Raw genomic sequence first — 26020 nt, 5'->3', positions numbered from 1 at the left:
TAGACTGTTAACCCAGAAAACTAGTAATATTCTGGGGGCCTAGGTTCGAAATTCAGTGAGTTATGGATGAATTTGAATTCCATATCAAATCTGGAATTAAAAGTCTAATAATGGCCATGAAAACCCATCTGATTCACTAATGTTCTTTAGGGAGAAAAACTGCCATAGATGTGACTCCAGACCCACAGCAATGCGGTTGACTGCTGACAGCCCTTTGGGCTATTAGGCATATGGGTCATTCTGCTATAACGCGTTTCATTAACACAAATTCACTATAATACGATTGATGTATTGGACACTGTTGCTAAAGTTGGAGTTTTAAAGCATGTATTGGTTATAATGCAATTCCGGCCCCGTTAGTTTAAATGGTGCTGCTATTACACAATCTTTTTTACAATGGGATTGCACGAGAACAGAACTACCATGTTATAGCAGAACTGACTGTATGCCCTCACCCCATGAATGAATTTTAAACACTGCAAATAAGTGTTAGAAAGAAAGTTTAATGGAATTACATACTATACTTATTTAGCATGCACTCTTAATTAGTTAAGATCTTGGATGTTTTCAAAACTATGAGGTACCGGGTGGGTAGATCATTTTGATCACTGTGTATTCTCAATCCAGGAAAAGAATATGAATGTAGTTACATGATCTATGCTGATTAAGAATATAAACTTGATCCTTTGTCAGACGTCACACCTCACCAGGTTATAGTCCAACAGGTTTAAGCACAAGCTTTTGGAGCACTGCTCCTTTGTCAGGTGAATTTACTTTACCTGACAAAGGAGCAGCACTCGGAAAGCTTATGATTTCAAATAAACCCTTTGAACTATAACCTGGTGTTGTGTTACTTCTGACTTTGTCCACCCCAATCTAACACTGGCACCTCTACATCATTGATCCTGTGTGACCCATTTTCAGCATAGTGGAGGTGTTCCTTGATTTTGCTGTTATGCTTATTCATGGGGAAAATCCAGGAGCAAAAACTGAAAGGTTGGCATGTGGGATGGAGCTTTCAGATCAATGTTTGTCCCAATGGATTATTTTAACTGATTCAGTGAACACAGAGGCAGTGATATTAAGGCAGCTTTAAAGTTGAATGAATATTACAGGCTCCCAATAGCAGGAATGGAAAGAAAAATAATATTGCTGCAATTATTTTTTAACAGTTAGATTAGTTTTAAGATTTTGGATTCGGATCTCAGTTGAAACAGCACAATCAAGGTAAGAATTTAGCAAAATGATCAACAAAAAGGCTGCACTCATTCAATTTAATTCACTTAATGATTAATTGCAATGGGGCTAACATTTTCCAAACAAGACTGTTGTTGCAAAGTTGCACTTGACCATTCTACCGGTATACTTAAAGCCTAAGAAGCATGAATTTCAACTCTGAATTCTGTTTTAAGGCTGTTTATGACAACATTTTCAAATTCACTGTTCCAATTCCACAAATATCATCGACATCTAAGTCCATGCTTTTTAGTTGATGCTTTATTTCAGTTAACCACACTCTATTTTAAAAAAAACCTACTCAAGTTGTTACTCAGTTCCTATATTTAATCAAAAAAATCGACGTTTCAAGCAGGAACCCTTCATCATGATGAAGGGCTCCGGTCTGAAATGTCGATTTTCCTGCTCCTGGGATGTTGCCTGACTGGCTGTGCTTTTCCAGCAATACACTCTCAACTCTGATCTCCGGCATTGCAGACCTCACTGTTCCCATATTTAAACAACCCAATTAACTGTTTATTAATATATTAATCACTTTTTTCCCTCACTTCCTGAACAATTCATAGTGTGCCAGAAATTGTGTTAACAAACAAATTAAGATTATCATTTGGGATTGCGAGACGATACACTTTAGCTTGCAGTAAGCTGCATTTTCACAGGGCCCGATCCTCTGAAGAATTTGTCCAGGCATTGTGTCTTTTCAATCAAAGAAAAGCTCAGGCCACAGTGTTCTTTGATGTCTTCTTTGTGGCACAGCTTGATCAATCAGAGGGCACTTTCCAACCAATCAGCATCCTGTTACTCATACAATATAAATTGTTACCTTTGAACTTTATGATTTTTGCCTCTGTCTGGATGAGTGAAAGATGAAGTTTTGGCAGCATGTCTTCTTTTTCAGCAATTATCAAATTTTAATTAAGTGATTATTCATTTTTTTTGCCTCTCTATTTGCGATCCTGTGATTTACATGTTCTACAGACATCTATTCAATTGTCTCATTACGACTCCCTTTGGACTTGCAACATGCAGTCTTTTATTATATAATTTATCATGCCACCCACTCAGTCAAGGATCTTTTTGTTCCTTTTCCAAACCGCCCCATTTCACTTGTTTATAATGTTTAACATTTTTTTCCATTTTGCTGAAAGGTCACTGATCTGAAATGTTAACTCCCCAGATACTGCCATACCTGGTGAATATTAAATCTGCATTAATCCTGTTTGGATCATCAATCATTCCTGTAATGTATACCCTAAAAGCGATTCTCAGTCTTGTTAAGGATGTCATCTTTAGTATTTTGTTGTTCTTATGAGAGAACCTAAGATTCCATTAACATTTTTATAACTTTATAAGTCTGTACGTACAGAGTCATTAAGTCATAGAGTTGTACAGCACGAAAGTAGAGCCTTCGGTACAACTCTTCCATGCCAGCCAGATATCCTAACCTAATCTAGTCCCGTTTGCCAGCAATTGGCCCATATCCCTCTAAACCCTTCCTAATCATATAACCTTTTAAATGCTGTAACTGTACCAACATCCAACACTTCTTCTGGCAGCTCATCCATGAAAAAGTTGCCCCTTAGGTCCCTTTTATATCTTTCTCCTTTCACTCAAAACCCATGCACTTTAGTTCTGGACACCCCCAGCCCCCAGCCCAGGGAAAATAATTTGTCTATTTATCCTATCAATGACCTTTGTGATTTTATAAATCTCCATATGGTCACCCCTCAGCCTCCACGCTCCAGGGAAAACAGCCTATCCCTATAGCACAAGTCCTCCAACTCTGGCAACGTCCTTGTAAATCTTATCAGAACCCTTTCAAATTTCACAACATCCATCTGATAGGAAGGAGACCAGAATTGCATGGAATATTCCAAAAGTGGTCTAACCAATGTCCTGTTTAGCTGCAACGTGACCTCCCAACTCTATACTCAATGCTCTGACCAATAGAGAAAAGCACACCAAATGCCTTCTTCGTTATCCTATCTCCCTGTGAGTCTACTTTCTAAGGAACAATGAACCTGCACTTCAAGGTCTCTTTGTTCAGCAACACTCCCCAAGACCTTACCAACCCTCCACCACCACCCTCTGTATTCTACGTTTGAGCCAATTCTGTATCCAAATGGCTAGTTCTCCCTGTATGACACGAGATCTACCATTGCTAACCAGTCTCCCATGGGGAACCTTGTTGGATGCCTTACTGAAGTCCATATAGATAACATCTATCACTCTGTCTTAATCAGTCCTCTTTGTTACTTCTTCAAGAAACTCATTCGAGTTTGTGAGACATAATTTCCCACACACTCAGCCATGTTGACTATCCCTAATCAGTCCTTGCCTTTCTAAATACTTGTACATCCTGTCCCTCAGGATTCCCTCTAACAGCCTGCCCACCACTGATGTCAGCTCACCGGTCGATTGTTCCCTGACTTTTCCTTACTACCTTTCTTAAATAGTGACAGCACGTTAGCCAATCTCCAGTCTTTTGACACCTCGTCTGTGACTATTGGCCATTCTATTCTTTCATGATAATGAGCCTACTGACATTTTATTTAATAAAATGATTTTAAGTACTTATTAAGCACTTTTGCCATTTTTTAAATCATTATCTTTAAATCGATAATCCCTTCATAGAATCAGTACAGTGTTGAAGCAGGCCATTCAGCCCAATGAATATCCACCGAACCACGCAGACCCACCCTATCCCTTTAACCCTCCATTACCCATGGCTAATCTACCTCACCTACACAAGCCTGGACACAGTGGGCAATTTAGCATGACCAGTCCACCTAATCTGCACATCTTTGGTCTGCATCCGGAGGAAAACCATGCAAACACGAAGACAATCACCCAAGGATGGAATCTAACCTGGATCCCTAGTGCTCTGAGGCAACAGTGCTAATTGCTGAGCTACCACGCCACCCTTTCCTCTCAGCTATCTCAGCTTGCTTTTGCTAGTATTTTGATTTGGACCCTTGGGAAGTCACTTCTTGGTCCTATTGATTTATTTTTTAATCCTCCTGCTTCTGACATTCTTAGTTTTCCCCTTACTGCTTTTATTATTTTCTCCCATTCTCAATTGTTTGTTTCAATATTCTTGTAATTCTCATATGTCCTATATTTCAAGTTGGGTTGTTTCTAACCAATTTTATTTAACTAGGCCCTTTAAATTAATTCAGCTTAATTTTTCAATGCAGTTTTATTATTCTAATGATTATTGTGCCGATTCCTCCTTCCACCTGATCTCACCTCGCTGCTTAATTTTCTTGAATGTACTCATTCTAATCTGGTGTCACAGTTTTTTTGTGAGTTTTTTTCTCTCTGATTTAGTTGGATCTTAAACTTGCATTTTGGTTTAACTCTGAAGATTCTCACCCATCTATTTGATTATTCATAACCCATCTCACAATTGTTACAACATAGATAGCAAGCCAAACCAATTCAGCCTCCACATCATTGGACTTGCAACACAATGAACTTAAAACATTTAATGACTCTCAAAATTTCTCAATTGCTTCTAATGACACTTGACAAACAACAGGTCTTAAATATTAAGTTTATAACTTAAACAAAAGTTAACAGTAAAATCCAAAAGTTATTTATTATTAATAGTGTAACTTCAGCAGAACACAGATGAACAGCAAAACAACCTAATTGCTATCTACAATTTAAGCCAAATATTCTTTGACTAGATGCCCCTGCTTTCTCACTAACGAACAGATAGTTAATGAATAAAGCTTTTTAAAATCATAATTTGCCAGTTTGATAATTGTTTTAATGATGAATACAAGGCCTTTGTGAAACCCTTGGATGATGTTGTGTTACAATCACATAGGACTGTGTATCTTGCTTGAATTCAAAAATCATTGATCAAAGAAACAGTTTCCATAGACTTTTGGACATTATTTTACTTATTTCTTACAGCCTGAAGATCTCCTGACAGAATTTTAAATAATTCGATAACTGGAGAATAACTAGAGAGACCAAAAACCAACCCCAGTCCAGCAGCTTCCAAAGCAAAATGGTTTCCTGCTCAAAACTCAGTCAGAGCCAGTTCACTTCTTTTTCCCTCTTCAACATTCTCTGTGATGCCTGGCCAGCATCTGTCCTCCCTTTATTGAGCAGTTTATCATCCAACCAGCTGCCAGTCTCTGAGCATAACAACATCTGAGTGTCAAATCAGCTAAGTATTCTTATAGCAGTAATTAACCTGCATTATCTTTCCAGATTTTTCCCCACTGCAACCATCAGCCTTTCGTTCTCTTTTATTTGAAAAACCAGCTGGTGTTCAAAGTTTAATAAACAACTTCATCTCTCAGTTCCAAGCCAAATATGAGGAAAAAAAAATAGTGATGGTCTTAACATAATATCTCCGCTGAACCAGTTTCTTGCTTGAGGAAGAAAGAGCACACTGGAATTCTGTACCATCATCTCCATGCAATTGTGCTCTGTCCCAACAGTACGTTGACCATTCGAATCTTGCAGAACAATAATTTTGGTATTAATTACTTAAATCTGATTACAGGTCTCTTTTCCATTTCATTGTCTGCAATTTGAAGGTCTATAAGGCACTTTAGCTAAATACTTTTTATCTTTTAAGTTGCAGCCATGTTGTCTTGGTATTCCTTTCTTGAGTAAACCATAAGAAATAAGAACAGGAGTAGATCATTTGGCCCTTCAAGCCTGTTCCACCATTCTAGGATCATAGTTGATCTGACACTCCCTGTGTCCAATTTCTTGCCTTTTCCCCATAATTTTTAATTCCCCTACTGGTCAAGAATCTATCTCAACCTCAAGTATACCCAGTGCTCTGCCCCCACAGCTGTCTGTAGCAAGGAGTTCTAATGACTCTCAACCCTCTCTGACAAGAAATTCCTCTTTATCTCAGTGTTAAATTTTCACCCTTTATTCTGAGATTCAGTCCTGTGGTCCTACAGTATCTCTTGAGGGGAAACATCCTCTCAGAATTTACTTTGTCATACCCTGAAAAATGCTACATGTTTCAATGAGATCACCTCTCATTCTTTTAAATTCCAGTGCAGAGTCCCACCCTGTTTAGCCTTTGCTAAGAAGACAGTCGCTCCCTATCAAGGATCAACTAATGAAATAAAAACATAAATTGCTGAAAAGATTCCAATGACCCTTTCTCAGAACTTTAAATAATTAGATAATACCTAGAGAGACCAAAAACCAACTCCAGTCCAGCAGAACTGAGGAAGGGTCATTGGATCCAAAACGTTAACTCTGATTTCTCTGCACAAATGCTGCCAGACCTGCTGAGGTTTTCCAGCAATTTATGTTTTTGATTCTGATTTACAGTTTTTTAGTTCTTTCAGTTTTTATCATCCTAGTGAACATTCTCTGAAGTGCCTCCAATAAAATGAGGGAATCAAAACTGCTCACAGTACTCCGGAAATGGTCTCACGAGCACCTTGTAGAGTTTCAGTAAGGCTTTCCCGCCTTTTATACTCCAAGCTGCACATCAGTCATTGTGCAATATATATTTTCTCTCTCGCTCAATATTACCATTTCTTTCTTTTTTTTAATCCCTCCCAATAATTTATATCCTAATATGTTTACCTTCCATTTTTGATTAGTTTACAGCTAAACGTTTGTTAATTCTGTCACATTTAAGACTTACTGTAAACCTCATGCTTCCAATTCCCAAGTTTGTTTTTGCATTCAGTATTATATATACATACACTTTAACACAGTTTTGTATGATTTTCTTTTGTCTGTGCTGCCAAATCACTTAAAAATTGTCGTATTCCTCAGCAGCATTGACCTTTAGCTCCGATACAAACAAATGATATTAGTATTTTGTTGAGGTATAGTAAATCCTCAATTGAAGTTGCAGTTTCTTTTCTTAAAATTCCGAATTAACTGAAACAGCTTTAGTCATAGTTTCCTATAGAAATCAATATTAAAAGAATTTGGTTTCTTCAGACATTTCTAACCAGAATAAGAAAAGTACAAGTTGAAATACTGTACAGAGCATGTGCAGTACTGCGCATTTGGGGTGTTTGGCTGAAATAACTTGCAAAATAAAATGTCATTAAAGAAATGAGAATTGCTATATAAATTTAAAATCATTAATATTTCTCAGTTTCTCTTCCATCTTAGACAGGCCTTCTGGTTCAATGAGATGGCTGGCAAGATCAACACATGATCTGCTGACTGCCATATATGGGGCAAAGTTAAAAATCGCACAACACCAGGTTATAGTCCAACAGGTTTAATTGGAAGCACACTAGCTTTCGGAGCGATGCTCCTTCATTAGGTGATAGTGGAGGGCTCGATCATAACACAGAATTTATAGCAAAAATTTACAGTGTGATGTAACTGAAATGATACATTGAAAAATTGATTGTCTATTAAGCCTTTCATCTGTTAGAATACAGTGGTAATTTCACTTCTTTCATGTATAAATCACAAAACCTTTTTTAAAAAACGTTAGCTGTTAACAATGGTGATAGCTAGACAATATGTTAAAGGTGTTGGCCCCCTGTGTTCTCTGTCTATGCCATGTTGCTGAGATTGATTCTAATCTAAAAAGTGAGATAATAGAGTTTTACATAAATTCATGCAGTTTTTGAGCTCAGAGTTGTACATGAATGCATGCAGTTTTTGAGCAAAGTACTTGCAGGGTTACATTGTACTTTGCTCAAAAACTGCATGCATTCATATAGAGCTCTGAGCTCAAAAACTGCATGAATTTATGTAAAACTCTGATTCTAATCTAAAAAGTGAGATAACAATCTAAGCATCATGGCATAGACAGAGAACACAGGGGGCCAACACCTTTAACATATTGTCTAGCTATCACCATTGTTAACAGCTAACCCGAGAATGCAACTTTTTTAAAAAAAGGTTTTGTGATTTACACATGAAAGAAGTGAAACTATCACTGTATTCTAACAGATGAAAGGCTTAATAGACAATCAATTTTTCAATGTATCATTTCAGTTACATCACACTGTAAATTTTTGCTATAAATTCTGTGTTACGATCGAGCCCTCCACTATCACCTGATGAAGGAGCGTCGCTCCGAAAGCTAGTGTGCTTCCAATTAAACCTGTTGGATTATAACCTGGTGTTGTGTGATTTTTAACTTTGTACACCCCAGTCTAACACCGGCATCTTCAAATCATGACATATATGGGGCAGCTATTGCTCAGAGGGAGAGTAAGATGTGTTGTTTGGACGTTTTGCACTGTGAGCCCTCTCCACAAGTTTGCAATGAAGTCCTTGTATGTTTCGTACCTTCCTGAATGAACCTTCTTGTATTTTCATTGGTGGAGACATTTGAATTCTTCAGTGATGCTTTGAGGACGAGGACTCCATGAAAGCATTTCAATTGAGGCACATTTGAGTGATGAGTGCTTGTTGCTGGGCTGTCTTACTGGCTTTAAAATGGCTTCTCTGCCTCAACTGCTGCAAAATTGAAAAAGGCCCAGATTTGGGCTTTCAAAATTAATCTCTGCATTATAATATTACTTTCCTGAAGGCTGTAGGTATTGCACCCTTTACACACAAATGCTGAATCTATCTGTGTACTGTGCAGAAGCAAATGCTCTCCCTCGCTCTATCTCTCTCTCCCACAAAGATTTTAAACTGCCCTCTATGTCTCACATGATGCAAAACTCCACAGCAGGCACATCTTGATCTCCAATATTAGAATCAGCTTGCAAAGACCAGCAATGGGCTTTCTCTCTGCAACGTTTACCATTCCCGATTCCAACTGCAACTTAATAAAACAATTCTCATTCGTTTGAAAATTTTTCTTGGAAAAGGTTTTTTTGAAAATTTTCGAAAATACTTTGCAGACTTTTCAAGTGCAATGAAATGCCTTTTTTCGCATTCAATTCAGAATTATCCCAATATATTTATAGGATCTGAAATAAACCCAATACAAAATGATAGTGTAAAACGATGCAAAACAAAACAATTTTGTGAAACAGTGATGCAAAAAATACAAAGCAATTCCTATGAGTAACACTTGACATCAGTGCAAAACAACTAACTTTGGAATAGAAGATATAAATTAGGAATTTAGGTACTAAAATGTGCATGACTTTAAAGCAAAATTGCTGATTGTAGCATCTTTAAGGTACTGTTATCTTGAGAAGAAAGAATTAACATACCAGATCTTACATGATAAAGCTAATTGTTTCATATCTTGAAGCTTTAAGGTATCAAGTGTATAATTTTACTTTGAATGTAAGTAAATAGTCACTACAGTTCCAGTGAATTCAAGCAGTTTGTCCTTCGTTACTATTAAATTAGTTCCTAGCATGAGTTTAAGAGTTTGAACATGAAAATAAAATTTCTAATTGTCTTCATTAACTGACTGAAGTCAAACTAACAAGTCAGCGTTGATCAGCGCCTTGCCACGGGGAGCCATATGTGCAGCGTGCTTAATCAGCCAATGTTGGCAAAGCTCAAAATAGCACCCAACATTAATTGTGGTACTACAATAGGACAATATTTGCTAAATAATACCAACATTAATGAGAGTCACATCAAAAACTGATCAAAGATGGTCCATTGAGCTCAAGCTATGATTAATTTGCACATGCTAAAAGCTATATTTATTCACACAGAAGGCCCTATTCCTACTAAGGCAAAAAGACAATGTCTTCATTTTGCACTTAGTTTGCTGAGGAAAGGGCCTTTGAATTATATCTAATTCCCATTTCTTGCCCATTCAGTGTTAACTTGGTTTGGATTTAATAACTTAACTGAGATAGTAATCATGATCACATTATGTATGTCGCAGAATGGTCTGTGACCTCCGAATTCCTTTACCTCATTTAATACCCATTTAGTATTTCGAATATGACAATCTGAAAATAACTAGTAGCAAACCTTTAGTTTTAAACAAGCAAAGTTTACTTTATTGCACAATATTACTGTTGAAAGTTACTGATTTTAAAAGTGGTGACAGTTATTAGATTAAATACATATACAAAGATTATAAGAAGACATGGATAAAAAGTGTGTAAAAAGAAAAGAATAAGATAAATTTGTTATAAATGTAGGCCTGCTACTTGCTTGAAGATTCTCATTCTGAAATGAAGGAGGTGGAAATCCTGAAGACCACGTTTAGCAACTGTGATATATCCGAGAGTTGAATAGTCAGAGTTTATCACACAGTTAGACTGAGTAGACCAGGTTATATGATGAGTTAAGACTTCTTTGTTTTGCTTTTTTGGTACTCTGACCATTAATAACCTGGGTGAATGCAGCATTCCTCAGCTGGTTGGCTGTTTTGCCCTCTTCCTGTTAAGAACCCACTCTCTGCTGTCTCTTTCTTCTCTTTCAGCAGTGTGTCTGCCTTGCATTTTCCAGAACAATATTATACAAACAGAAAACAAAATCATCCTCTATCTGAATGGTTCATTATAAAAGAAATGTTGGACTTTATCAGTGTTTTCATAACACATACTGCTGGTGAAAGTGTAAAGCTTTTTACAGTCCCAAATATATGGAATTTTAAGCAGAAATTTGACTGCAGTATCATTTTTGCCAATTTTGCTTCTCTGCAAAGCAAAAACCGCAGAAAAGTGGTAGAATATATGTAATCCAGATAAGTCTACTTTCAGGGAGGTGATGGCCTAGTGGTATTATTGCTAAACTATTAATCCAGAGACCCAGGTAATGTTCTTGAGACTCACGTTCAGGTCTTGGCATGGCAGATGGTAGAATTTGACTCCACTCAATATCTGGAACTAAGAGTCTAGTGCCATTGTGGATTGTTGGAAAAACCTATCTGTTTCATTAATGTCTTTGAGGGGAGGAATCTGCTGTCCTTCCCTGGTCTGACCTGCACATGACTCCAGATCCACAGCAACCTGGTTAACACTTAACTGCCCTCTGGGAAATTGGGGATGAGTAATAAGTGCTGGCCTGACCAATGACATCAACATCCTGTGAATGAAGAAAAGAAAACTTTAACCACTGTATCACTTTCCCATTTTCTAACTCTGCTTTATTATTTCAAATTTAATGTTCTTTTAGTATCCCTTCATTTATCTTTCATTATTATTTTTCCTATCTTGCAATTTAAAATCGGTGTGCAAATGTAGTAATGTTTAAAAATGAAATAATGTTGTTTTCATTATGTTCATTTCATGTATGGTCAGTTCATGGTGATAAAAGGTCTTGGGAATTTCAGCTAAGATTATTTTTTGAAATCAGGGATTCTTTATATTACAATAGTCATTTGTGTTCACATTTCTTAATATATATTCAACATCAAGGTGATTTCTTTTTTAAATATTACTATTAATTTATGAGTTTGTCATAGTTGAGCCAAGTCTTACTTGCACCTTACTAATGATTTTACTAATTGGGAAAGCTTGTGTTTTGAAATATTGGCTGGAATTCTATATTTAGCATATCTCAGGAGAATTAATAATGTAACCACAGTACAATGTTGTTGGGCCTAGTTGGTTTTAAACCCTTTAGAGGTTACTAAATATTGATGTTTACATTTTTGAGTTTTCAGTCATTCATAATGTTGTGCAACCTGCTAGTTGGAATTTTCCATGAGCGAAACTGTAAAGTGCAAGTACTTTCCCTATTGGTAAATGGAGAATACTTTAGGGAATTGTCACTAGAAGTAAGTATGTAAGCATTAAATTTCTTAGCTAACTGATGGAATGAATATTAATTGAATGTAAGCTGTTACCTGCAATAATAAAGAAAGGCTTGCACCTGGAAAAATGGCTCTAGGGTGCTGAAAGCAACTTTTCTCTATCTTGTAATAATAATCACTTTTCATGTTAACAGGACTATATGTTTTTACACAGCTAGATAAACCCCACAGCACCCAAATTTCAAAAACAAACACTTTTCAATATTTTGGAAATACTCCCCATGCCAACCTATAATCATTGACTACACATTCTGTCAGCTGGTTCTGTAATTAATTCTCATGTCTATATTCATAATGGAAGCTGACTGCATAAACTTATCCCCCAGAATTGTACCCAATAATTGGTAAACACTTTGCCTTTCACCAATGGCAAATTTGGGTATTTAAACTGTAACAGTCTTGTATTGGTAGTTTCTATTTTAAATGTGAAAGCAGGAAATTATGAAAGAAATAATAAAGATTAAATGCAGAACTTTAAAAAGTGAAGGATGTTTTTATCTTCTGGTCTAAATATTCAATTATTATTTAATTCAAATTGTCACAAAGATAGTCCCTTTTTTTCTAAAAGCTGTTCTTTGGCTCAAGAATACTCTGTCCTTGATTTTTTTTTTGGAGGGGTAATAAACCGGGCCGGACTCTGATTAGTCTGGTTTGGTACAGAGATGAAAAAGATTTTGAGAAGTTTTTTGTTCATATATAAACAGGTGAGACTTCAGGCTGAAGTGGTCATGTTTTAGAAGTGACCTGTATAAAGAAAGGGGAGTGATCAGCTCGCTAGCTGAGCTGAGCAGTTTTAGTTCAGTCTGACCTGGTAAGGAGTTCAACAGGGAGCTGTGTGGTAACTCTCTCTCTTTCTACGCTTCAACTTCAACCTGTAAGCATGTGTTCCATCTTTACTGGTTTTTAAAGGCTTATTGGGACTGTGTGTATATTCGGAACAGCATACTTAAGTCTGGTTTGATAGGCTGAGATCGTAGGGATTCTTTATTCTGTTCTTTGTGTTTCATTGTGTAATTTTGTGAATAAAGCTTTGTCTGTTTTAAAATCTAGTAGTCAATCTAGCTAATGTAATCGAGTAATTTTCACTGTACACTTACCGAAACAAATTGCAAAGTTATGGTCTGAGCTGCCTGCGTAAGAATGTTTTGAATGGTCTGGCTTAGGCCATAACAAATTCAATAAGAATACAACACTAATCTTAATTCCCTATCAAATATTTTATTAGATTTTGGGATGATTAATTCTCTGGAAATGAAATTCATTAACTTGAATTTGAGTTTTGTTTTGTTAAGCCTCCTTAAACAATATTTCTTACTCCTATTTGCAGATGCTGGACAAGCTGCAGAATCGTTGGATGCTCACAGGTTTATGGGAAAAACTGGAGGAGATCAAAACCATTATTGTTGAGCCAAAAGGAGGTGACAAAAGTGACTTTGATTCATTATTGCAGTCCTACTATAAGGTTATAAAGGATAAAGAAAGCAAAGGTACACCATTGAGAAAATATCAGTTACTATAATCTGCAAAATGTTTAAGTTTCAATATTTGGACTGAAAAACAAATGGTATATGTGAATTGAAACTCAAATTTGGACTTGCATTCATAACCTCAAGTGAGGCATTATAAAACAGTGTCAACATAAAATTTGATAGAGCACAGTCAGAGTTATATAAGTAACACGATGTTAAAATCTGTTTCAAAACAAAAGTTAACATGATGCAAAAAATGTGTACATTAATATGAAGTGAGTACAATTACAACATTTAAAATAGATTTGAACAGGTACATGGATCGGAAAGGTTTAAAGGGATATGCTCTAAGAGAAAGTGAGGACTGCTGATGCTGGAGATCAGAGCTGAAAATGTGTTGCTGGAAAATCATATCATCCGTCATCATTTCCACCACCTCCAAACGGATCCCACCACCAGAGTTATATTTCTCTCCCCTCCCCTATCAGTGTTTCGAAAGGACCACTCCCTCCGTAACTCCCTTATCAGGTCCACACCCCACCCCCACCAACCCAACCTCCACTCCCGGCACCTTCTCCTGCAACTGCAAGAAATGCAAAACTTGCTCCTACACCTCCCCCCTTACTTCCCTCCAAGGCCCCAAGGGATCCTTCCATATCTTACAAATTCACCTGCACCTCCACACACATCATTTACTGCATCCAATGTGGCCTCCTCTACATTGGGGAGACAAGCCGCCTACTTGCAGAACGTTTCAGAGAACACCTCTGGGACACCCGGACCAACCAACCCAACCACCCCGTGGCTCAACACTTTAACTCCCCCTCCCACTCCACCGAAGACATGCAGGTCCTTGGACTCCTCCATCACCAGACCATAGCAACACAACGGTTGGAGGAAGAGTGCCTCATCTTCCGCCTAGGAACCCTCCAACCACAAAGGATGAACTCAGATTTCTCCAGTTTCCTCATTTCTCCTCACCCCACCTTGTCTCAAAGCCAACCCTCAAACTCAGCACCACCTTCCTAATCTACAATCATCTTCCTGACCTCTCCGCCCCCACCCCCACTGCGGCCTATTACCCTCACCTTGACCTCCTTCCACCTATCGCATCTCCAACGCCCCTCCCCCAAGTCCCTCCTCCCTACCTTTTACCTTAGCCTGCTTGGCACACTCTCCTCATTCCTGAAGAAGGGCTTATGCTCGAAACGTTGATTCTCCTGCTCCTTGGATGCTGCCTGACCTGCGCTTTTCCAGCAACACATTTTCAGCTTTAAAGGGATATGGGACTAGTTCAGTTTAGGCAACCTGATTGGCACGGACGAGTTCAGCCAAAGGATCTGTTTCCACGCTGTATGACTCTATGATGATAGAATTTAACTAAAGAAATATTATCTAATAATTTATTGGTGTGAGGATATCTATAGTTAGTGATATATTCATTATTTGGGCAAAAGGTTCAAACCCACCTACCCCAGGCACGAATGATTCATCATGTCTATACTGGTGACCTGTTCCAAATTATTAAAATACCTGTGTTAATAATTAAAGTAGAACCAGAGCTAATTCAAGTTCAAGTGACAAGTGCTTTAACCAGTGTAGAGACTAAATTTTTTTAAAATTCGAATTCTTAGTGAACAACTTAGAAACTTGATATAATTTAAGTTTTGAGATTTCCAAAAGTAACAATGATTAAATGTTACTTCTTAAGAAGCTAATATTCTAAATGACAGCAAAGCCATCCTTTATTAGTGTTTACACATGAAACACCCAGACCAACATACTTCACACAGCACACATTGTGAAATGACAGTCTTCACAAGGAAACAGTTTCATTTTAATCTCACCTTCAAATCGCTTACTTTTCCTTGTTTTGCTCAGTGTTAACAAGCAGTGATTATTGAAGACCTCTTTACCTCAGTGTCCCAAGAAATCCCAAACCAACTTTCAGCACATGCATTCCAATGGTTTCTTCCTTGGCTGTGCCAGGATGAATTTTCCAGTGTCCTTAATTTTCTACAGATTTCTATCTCTTTGACTGGAAAATATCTTCCCACCCAATTCTGTCTGGTAACTGGTAGAGAAAAATATTCTTTTTCTCTCTTCTGACCACAGTATCTGCTGTTCCTGATTCTCTCCAGGACTTGCTCACTCCTCTCTCTCTCTCTCTCTCTCTCTCTTTCTGTGTCCGGAGATTTTTTTAAAACAGGCTTCCCTAAAGCCTATAAGTCTCCACAAAGTGAAAGCAGGTGCCTCTCATTTTGTGTCCAAGAATAAAATACATCATGGCCCTCTTGTAGCACAGTGGTAGCATCACCACTGCATCACACAAACCTTCTAAATGCCATGTTTAATTGTTTTCTTTATATATTTCATTACATCTTTTTCCATTTTAGCCCTTAGTTTGGGTTTCTTGTTTTAATTCAGCCCAGGTTTGGGAAAGTCGGGCTAAGCCTAGTCCAAATGTGTCGGACCATCAACTCCAAGGGTACTCCCATTGTCATATGTCCTAACGTTGTAGAGGAAATGAGCAAGCTTCATTTCCAAAGGCCTATAGTTTACTTTCTCATACTACTTGTAAATACCTGGACCGTCTGCTCAGCCAGACCATGAAGACAGATAGTAGGGTGCTATGTGGATGTGCCTTATCCCCTTTGCCTTCATAAAGGTCTGAAACTCCCCATTGATCAATGGGTTCTCTTCGTCTGTTGCAAGAGCCATGAATATACCACGCATAGTACACGATTGGAGAATGTGGTGCTGGAAAAGCACAGCCAGTCAGGCAATATCCGAGAAGCAGGAGAAGCCGGATCCTGATGAAGGGACCACACTCTCCCTTCTCACCTCCAGCTTCTGCAGTCCTCACTTTCTCCATACTACAAGATTGGAAGAGTTTTTCTATGGTGTCGTAAGAATTAATAGAGGCCATTCTGTGCATGTCGATCTATTTTGAATAGGTATCCATTAAAAATTAAGAACATACAGCTCATAAATAGCCTTGGGCACTTGAATTCTATTAATTTCACAGTTGTTCATTCAGTGTAAATGGTGGTTCATTGGTTAGCTCTGCTGGCTCTCAGCACCAGGTTTGATTCCAGCTTTGGGTGACTTGCATGTTTTACCCATGCCTGTGTGGGTTTCTACAGGGTGCTCCAGTTTCCTGCATGAGAAAGCTTCCCAGATTGAAGAATCTGTATCCATGGGAACAATGTAAAAAATGTGATATGCCATTTAGGACTGATGAGGCGAACACTTTTTACTCAGAGTTGTGAATCTTTGGAATTCTCTGCTGCAGCTGACTGTGGAAGCTCAGTCTTTGAGTATTTTAAGGTAGAGATTGATTTATTTTAGCAATGGCATTAAGGATTGTGGGATTATTGTTGGTAAAAGTCGCTGAAGTGTTCAATTAGCCATGTTCGTATTAAGTCTTGGATCAGGCTCAAAAGGTAAATGGCCCACTTGTTTTCATTTGTTTTTATGTTGATCAGGACCCACTATCCAAGTGACGGTCATCATCTGACCTATTGCTGAATTGCATTCAGTGTAGTTCCATAGCATCCCCCCTTTTCCAGAGTATTTTGTTTTACTTTAAGTTCAAAGGACAGCCAAAGATACAGCCATCTTGATCCATCTCTGATCTGTCGCACAGCATTCTGTGAAACATCCAGTACCTTCCCTTCTATTGTGATTAATTCCAAGGCATTCATCTTATAAATTACTTTAAATAGTTTATACATCTGCAGTAATAAGGTTTAACTACACAAATACATTTTGAGGCTGAATAAGTTGAATTCTGAATAAAAGACTTCAGCAAATTCTTGAGCTGCCATTTGTGAGCATGAATGATTGGGACTACTACAGTTTGAGAACTTTAGATGGGTCAGTTTTTGTCCAATGTGTGCAGGAGGGTTTCCTGTCACTGTATGTAGACAAGCCAACAAGAGGCAAGGCTACATTAGATTTGGTACTGGGTAATGAACCCAGTCAGGTGTTAGATTTAGAGGTAGATGAGCACTTTGATGATGGTGACCATAATTTAATTATGTTTACTTTAGTGATGGAAAGGGATAGGTATGTATTGGAGGGTAAGAATTATAGCTCGGTTATAGCATTGGATAGGCATATGGATGAGAATGGAATAGTGTAAGTTAAATGGGCTTCAGATTGGTTCCACAGGCAATGCAATATTGAGGGCCGAAGGGCCTGTACTGCGCTGTAGTCTTTTAAGTGGAATGTGGTATCATGACCAAAGCCGTTGCAGACTAAACTGCGTATATGGTGGACTGAAATGATAACGTTGCTAGATCTTTTAGCCCCAACTCAAAATGTTTAGATATCTATGGTTCGTAATCTTTTGCAAGCTGATTTATCTTTACCCTTTTAACCTTCCTTTTGGTGCAGTGTCTTGATTTTTCTTTCTGTTTTTGTTCTTAGGCGGAGCTCTCTTGGTAGCTGTTTGCAGAGGAAAAGTCAGTGAAGGACTTGATTTCACTGATGATAATGCTCGTGCCGTGGTTACAATAGGCATTCCTTTTCCAAATGTCAAAGACCTCCAGGCAAGTAATCAAAACTAAAGAAAAATGGGCTGCTGAAACCTTTCCACTTGCAAAATAACTCATAGAAATATGTAGGGTAGAACAAAAATGTCTGCAGGATCCATTAAAAATGTTCAATTGGAGCGCCTGTGCTATTGTCTAGTTTGGAAAGCGACACATCTGTGCCACAAATTGTCCCTGGAATCTGCAGGCAGAAATATAATACTAAATTATTTTATCATTTAAAAAGAAAACTAGTTAACAGAATATCCAACTGCACACTTCACGTGCTTTTCTTATACCTTACCAAACTAATATCTAATGATTTACATTAGAAATGGCAGGACAATTAGAATTATACAGCACAGGACAGACCCATTGGACAACCTGTCCATGCCAGCCAGGTTTCCCAAATTAAATAATCTAATTTGCCTGCATTTGGCTCATACCCCTCTAAAACTTTCCTTTTCACGTACTTATCCAAATGTCTTTTAAATGCTACAACTACACCGGCATGTACCACTTATCAGGCAGCTCATTCCATTTATGCAACACCCTCTCTATGAACAAGTTGCCCCTCAGGTCCCTTTTAAATCTTTTCCCTTCTCACCTTAAACCCATGTCCTCTAGTTTTGAATGCTTCCTACCCTTGGGAAAAGACCTGTGCTATTCACCTTATGACTCACCTATGCCCCTCATGATTTTATAACCCGTTATAAGGTCACCCCTCAACCTCCTACGCTCCAGTGAAAAAAGTCCCAGTGTATCCAGCCTGTCCTTCTAAATCAAACCCTCCAGTCTTGGTAACATCCTCGCAAAATGATCAGACTGGCTGAAATTTAACACAGCTGTGTTCAGAAATACTTGGAGAAAATGTTAATTGTTCGTTTCACAACATTTTTAAGAATATAATAGGATTAAGGAATTAGTTGAAAAATGTATTATTCTGAAACCTTATGACAGTAGGATAAATGGGGGCCAGTCAAAATGATCTATTGGAAATGAGGTACAGACATTAAAAGGCCAAAACATTTCAGTTTTCTTCTACATGTTTTCAGGCTCATTTCCATTTTTCACATCTCCAATAACCCATAATTAAATGACAACAATGAGTAAATATCAAGCCTAATTCACTGCTGTGTACTTGAATCTGCCTCTCAGATCACCTTATTTTGAGCTGTTCACTGAGTGTTCTTCCACTCCAGATATTTCCAATTATTCCCTTGATTTGTAAAAGCAAGAAATATTCTTGTTAGAGCCCTAGATTATTTTATACAATGTGGCACAGTATAATGAGAAAAGTCTATGTCTCTTTCAGACCACTTCTCTTACAAAGCAAAGATTTTATATTCTAATCAAAAAGCAGGGGACTGTGTTTCTGAAATAAAAACAACATGTTGGAAACGCTCAGCAAGTCAGGCAGCATTTGTGAAGAGAGAAGAGAGTTCATGTTTCAGGTCAATGACTTCATTAGATCTATTTGGCGAGAAAACAGAACTAATATTTCATTCTGTTCCTCTATTCTGATTTCTCTGCACAGATGCTGCCAAACTAGCTGAGCTTTTCCACCAATTCCTGTTTTTGTTTCTGATTCTCAGCACCTGCAGTTTTCTTGGTTTTTACTTAAGATAATATGCAATATTGACAATTCTTTTTAGATTTCTTAACTTCAAGATGTGGCAAATGTAATAATTTAATGTTTCAGTGGCTGAGATTTACTATCTTGTCTCAGCTGAGTGCAGCAACACATGCATTGTTTGCCTAGCCATAAAATATCCAGATTTCCTACTTGTGTCATGTATGTTTGTTTATTTTAAATGTAATCAGACAGTGTTACTTTCTATGATTTTCTTCGCTGTAATGTCCTAATATGCACACATATGAATTAAGAACAATGGTAAACCAACAATAGATCTCTGTGCTTGCTCCTAGGTTAAACTGAATCTTCTTAAATTTTGCTAACTTTTCTCTAAAATAAGAATCCATTGTTCAAAAAGAGCACGAGGGCTTGCAGTATTGCACTGTGGGAATTTCCTTGAATATGTTCAGTAACAGTAATTACTATATTAATTGTATCCTCAATTCTATGGAAATACCTCCTTAATGTTTTTGAAATGGCATAAGATTGATCTAAACTGTCCCCTAGAATTTGCATAGTTTTTTTGTTGGAGGGTATGAGCCTTAAGAATTAAGGATGGCTTACATATCTTGCAGGTGATATCCATCCTTATTTTTGTAGTTGATGGAGTAAATTAAAATTGCATTTAAATGTAGTCTTTTATGACCTTTGATGTCCCAAAGTGCTTCACAGTCTATACTTGTATATTGCAGGCATTATTTTTATTCAAACAAATGCAAGAATTATTTTGCATGAAGAATGATCCCATAAAACTGCAAAGGACCAGTTAAAATTCCCATATCTCATAGATGATTTAGAAACAATGACACTCCTGGACAGAGAATTTGTTGACTAAATAAAAGTCTGTCAAGACTCTTGCCAAATCCCAGCTGTTCCCTCTTTCTTTCAACCAACTATTAAACAATCAACTCAATGTCTCGTCCGTTTTCCTTTTCAGTCAGGGAATTAAAGCTTCCTGTTGAGGCTGGTTCTTGTGGTACAGAAGTACTGGCTCTATCTGTAGACCAGAAGGCCTGGGTTCAAGTCCCACATGCTCCAGAAGTACGTAATAACATTTCTGAGCAGTTTGATTAGAAAAACAAACCAGTTTCAATTCAGATGAAAACAGTTTAGCCCTTTCTGTTTGTCTTTTTCTCACACTTTCACATCTTTCACACTCGTGCAGTGAATCAGAGCCTTGAATTAATAGTTCCTGCAATGGACCGCAGTTTCTTCAATGCAATATAGCTCTTTGCCTCATACTGGAATGCAGCTTGAGTCTAATCCTTCTTTACTGTGAGAGAAATGAGTGCTATTAGTTGAATCACACTAATTTTCCTTTCCATCCAAGGAATCTAGCAAGCAACTGTAAACCTCTTCCTCTTCAGAATCCATCACCATGAATACATTTCCTTTACTTAGCTCATAGTTCCTACTTGGAAATTTTGGTTCTCCATCAAGAATTTCAGTATTTGATTCATTTGTAATGAAAAGCAAAGCTACAGAATCAGTCAGTAAGAAGGAATATTTGAATTATTTTATCTTAATTTTTTAGTTGTTTGAATTATTGTTTTTGCCATGGATTAAATGGGAATTGCAGCCTTTTCCGTTGTTTGGGGATGGAAGTCAAGAAGTTTGTGGCTGTAGTTGGAACTGTGCAATGTCTTCTGAACATCAGGTTAAAACTTCTGCTTATTTCTCCTTGTTTTTTGAATTGCAAGTAATATGTCTGCGAAAATGGAAGAGCAGTCCACCTTTTTTTTTGTTTATCATGTCCTTACCAAGTTGCATTGACCTTTAAGATTTTACTTTCGCTCAAACTGTGCACAGGATTTGAAAAGTGGAGCTGTCACCTTGGGGATTCTTGATAATGATTGACACTTATAGTTCACCTTAGACACAGTGGCATGAAGCATATAGCAGTGATGTACCTCCAGGGAAGCTGTTTGATTTTTTTCGCTTCTGCTTGACTGGCAGTAGATTGAATTTGCTGTTCATAAGAGAGTTTTGGTTGCATTAGATTTTAATCCTGTCACTTGTTCAGAAACCCCAGAAGCAACTGGGATTGAGATGAGTAGATGAGACCAGGGTAGATTTGCACCATAGTTTCTTGAAGCATGAAGTTTTCTGTTTGTTGAAATGCCACATGATGTACTGCTATTCACTGCAAGTTACCTGTACATTACCTTTATGAAGTCAAAGTTGAATGGTTCAGAAAAAATGTTGTGGCAGCTATACAACAGGCACTGGCAATGACAGACACTTTATACATCTCAGCTAAAATCTGAAAAATAAAGTTTTGTACATGTTGATGAAAATACCTTTCTGCTCATTGTAGCCTTCATTTTCTAATGTTATCATTGTTGGGGACTGAATGTCATTCTGTGACTTCCGTGGTTTCAGCAGGAATGGCACTGCAGGTTTGGAGCTGGCCTCAATGCCATTGGGCTATGAAGGGATTAATCAGTCAGAACTCAAAATATCTTTCTTGCATGAAAAAGGCATGATGTCTAAGAATTTCATCTTGCACTATTCAGGTCCAATGCAAGAATACCAGACTTCAAAGGAAACAACAATTTAATTGCATAGTCAAGAAGCAGAATGCTGTTTGATTGGCATGTGGACTCTGATTAGTTGAGGAGTTGCTACAGAGAATGAACCAGGCATTAGTTACTCCAAACTTTGTTTAAATTCAAAAAAATGATAATGCCACTGTTAAGTCAGTTTCCCTAAGCTTTTGTTTAATTGAAAAGATGCAGCATTTGGACAAATTGCTTTTGTCTGCACTGAGTTATGCATATGAGTAAATGTACCTGCTGTCAAGCAGGCATGAGCTATATTGTTAGAGATCAATAGATAATTTTAAATTGATTGTGAGTGTACGTTTTGGCACATTTGGGTTTATTGTGTAAGTACTGCCTGATTGCAGAATCACATCTAATGTTGGTCATTATATTCTGAGATAATTCAACTTTTCATTTAAAACAAAACTTGGGAAACATTGTTCCTTGGTCCATTCTTCACAATATATCTCAAACAGTCAATCAGAGTGAACATGCCTTCATTGATTTTGTAGAAAAGCTTTGCGATGACTGTTCTGCTGGTGCATCCTTCATAGGAAAGCCTTACCCAGTCAAAGTCCAATGTCCAAACTCGGTTTCTCACTAGTTGCTGAACTGATAATCTAGAAACTCAGATGAATGTTCTGGGGACATCAGTTCGAATCTCACCATGGCAGATGGATTCAACAAAAATCTGAAATAAGCTAGAACAGCTGTCAATTTCTGTGAAAACTCATCTGTTTCCAAAATGCCCTTTAGGAAAGAAAATCTGTCAAACATGCTGGGTCTGGCCTAGGTGTGACTGCAGACCCACAGCGATGTGGTTGACTCCTAACTGCCTTCTGAACAATTTGTGTAGGGCAAAATGCACATTCCATGAACAAATAAAGAAAAATAAGCTGAAAGAACAAACCAAAGTTAATGTAACATCATTCAAAGAATTTTTCTGTACAAGTTTCTCATTAAAAATAGCATCCAGCCTATTCTTCTAAAGTAACAGAAATATAATGGACATATAGTTTTCTCTCATTGATCTCAAAAATTGAAGTATTGTCACTGGTACTCTTGGACAAACATTGGACAAACAGGCAGAAAACTAGCCACCAAGATACATGAACACCAACTAGCCACAAAACAACATGACCCACTGTCACTAGTATCCTTGCATACGGTTGAGGAAGGACACCACTTCGACTGGGACAACACATCTATCCAAAAAGAGAGACGCACAAGAATTCCTAGAAGCATAGCATTCCGATCTGAATTCTATTAATAAACACATTGACTTGGACCCCATTTACCATGAAATTGAATTGGACTCTATTTACCACCCCCTGAGCAAAAGAACAGGAAATGATGTTACCATAGGAAATGATGTCACCACATAAAATGACATCACCAACCCTAGGAAACTCAAACATATAAATAGAAAGCGGGCTACAGCACCAGTGCTTCATTCGATGGCTCACTGAAGATGTAACCTAGTATGGTGGCAAACGTCTGAAAACAAACCCTCCAGCTCAGCAAGCAAACCTACATCCAAAACCTCAACCTGAGCTACAAATCTTCTCAAAACTCACGGGCACTCTTTTTTCGCTACTAAATGTTTCCCCAGTGCTACACTGATTGTTCTTATGTAAACAAGATCATCAGAGAACTGCTGGAATTGTTTTTGACAAATATGAATCTTTATCTGAATATGTCTGCAACTGTTATTCAAAGGTGCAAAAACTGCTTGGTTATGTGTACAGTATCTTTGTTATATTTTCAATGTTTTTGTTTTCAAGTAAGTTATACTTAAATTAGTTCGCACCAAAGTGACTGCAGATAAAAAATAGGACATGCTCTCTATTGCATAGTCTCAATTAAATGAGTTGTCAATGCTTTTTTCTTCTTCATCTAGAAAGCTTTATGACTCCATATTATCCAAATGCTTCTTTTCTAATGCCTCCATTGATACATTACATTAACCAAAAATATGCACTGATACATTACTTTAACCAAAAATATTGAATTTCTGTCCAGTTTTAATTTTAAAGTGAATTTTACATCAGTTTTGTGCCTGCATTTAATTGCATGTGGTCCTTCCTGCTTGCTCTCTTCCTTCAAGTACAAAGACAGATGTTCTTTTGTGCAAATGTTTTGAAATGTTTGCCAGTGGGACTATAATTGTCTATTGGAAGGTGGATTTTTAGCTTTCATGGGTAATGATCATTCTTTTACTGCTTTTCTATTCATATCCATGCCAAGGAAATTCTCGGAATATACTTGCAATAAATTCATTTTATTTTCCCAAAAGGTGTACTTTACATTTCTGTGTCGTCATATTTCTGAATCTGTGTAGTGTGTGTATTTCCGGTTATCCAATCCAGAGCTCCATCCCCCATGAAAGGGCAAATGTAGTTGTTAGGTGTTGTCAGTACCAACCTCTAGAGATGGAGATGATCCTTTGTCTGAAATCATATCTAATACTACATGGTGGTCTTTTAGTCTATTTTTCCTTCTTTAAATTTAACAATAGACAATTGGTGCAGGATTAGGCCATTCTGCCCGTCGAGCCTGCACCACCATTCAATATGATCATGGCTGATCATCCTCAATCAGTATCCTGTTCCTGCCTTATCTCCATAACCCTTGATTCCACTATCCTTGAGAGCTCTATCCAACTCTTTCTTAAATGAATCCAGAGACTGGGCCTCCACTGCCCTCTGGGGCAGAGCATTCCACACAGCCACCACTCTCTGGGTGAAGAAGTTTCTCCTCATCTCTGTCCTAAATGGTCTACCCCGTATTTTTAAGCTGTATCCTCTGGTTCGGCACTCACTCATCAATGGAAACATGTTTCCTGCCTTCAGAATGTCCAATCCTTTAATAATCTTATATGTCTCAATCAGATCCCCTCTCAGTCTTCTAAACTCAAGAGTATACAAGCCCAGTCGCTCCAGTCTTTCAGCGTAAGGTAGTCACACCATTCCAGGAATTGACCTCATGAACCTACGCTGCACTCCCTCAATAGCCAGAATGTCTTTCCTCAAATTTGGAGACCAGAACTGCACACAGTACTCCAGGTGTGGTTTTAATAGGGCCCTGTACAGCTGCAGAAGAACCTCTTTGCATCTATACTCAATCCTTCTTGTTATGAAAGCCAGCATGCTAGAACATAGAACATAGAAAAATACAGCGCAGTACAGGCTCTTTGGCCCTCTGTTGCGCCGATCTAAGCCCACCTAACCTACACTAGCCCACTATCCTCCATATCTGAAAATGTGTTGCTGGAAAAGCGCAGCAGGTCAGGCAGCATCCAAAGAACAGGAAATTCGACATTTCGGGCATAAGCCCTTCATTCCTGATGAAGGGCTTATGCCCTAAACGTCGAATTTCCTGTTCCTTGGATGCTGCCTGACCTGCTGCGCTTTTCCAGCAACACATTTTCAGCTCTGATCTCCAGCATCTGCTGACCTCACTTTCTCTACTATCCTCCATATGCCTATCCAATGCCCATTTAAATGCCCATAAAGAGGGAGAGTCCACCACTGCTACTGGCAGGTTATTCCATGAACTCACGACTCGCTGAGTAAAGAATCTACTCCTAACATCTGTCCTATACCTACCACCCCTTTATTTAAAGCTATGCCCCCTCGTAATAGCTGACTCCATACGTGGAAAAAGGTTCTCATGGTCAACCCTATCTAAACCCCTAATCATCTTGTATAAAATTGGTGTTAGTCTTCTTCACTACCTGCTGAACCTGTATGCTTACCTTCATTGATTAGTGTACAAGAACACCCAGATCTCTTTGTACTGCCCTTTTATGTAAATTGATTCCATTTAGGTAGTAATCTGCTTTCTTGTTCTTGCCACCAAAGTGGATAACCATACATTTATCCACAGTAAACTGCATCTGCCATGCATCTGACCACTCACCTAACCTGTCCAGGTCA

The 26020-nt window shown here is 37.9% G+C and overlaps 1 protein-coding gene across 3 annotated transcripts in view; it reads left to right on the top strand.

The window, feature by feature from the left end:
• brip1 (BRCA1 interacting helicase 1) overlaps window positions 1-26020 on the top strand; it is a 233273-nt gene that overhangs the window by 142466 nt on the left and 64787 nt on the right. For 2 of the 3 annotated variants that reach the window (XM_060847891.1, XM_060847889.1), the window contains 2 exons: window positions 13224-13383; window positions 17800-17921. In XM_060847891.1, the coding sequence (XP_060703874.1) occupies window positions 13224-13383; window positions 17800-17921 (282 nt within the window). The remainder of the gene's footprint in view (window positions 1-13223; window positions 13384-17799; window positions 17922-26020) is intronic. The other variant, XM_060847890.1, reaches the window with a different exon arrangement.

The sequence above is a fragment of the Hemiscyllium ocellatum genome, chromosome 31, assembly GCF_020745735.1.
Source record: "Hemiscyllium ocellatum isolate sHemOce1 chromosome 31, sHemOce1.pat.X.cur, whole genome shotgun sequence".
Classification (NCBI taxonomy): Eukaryota; Metazoa; Chordata; class Chondrichthyes; order Orectolobiformes; family Hemiscylliidae; genus Hemiscyllium; species Hemiscyllium ocellatum.
The sequence above is the reverse complement of the archived record's forward strand: the minus strand, read 5'-3'. Positions and strand labels throughout refer to the sequence as shown.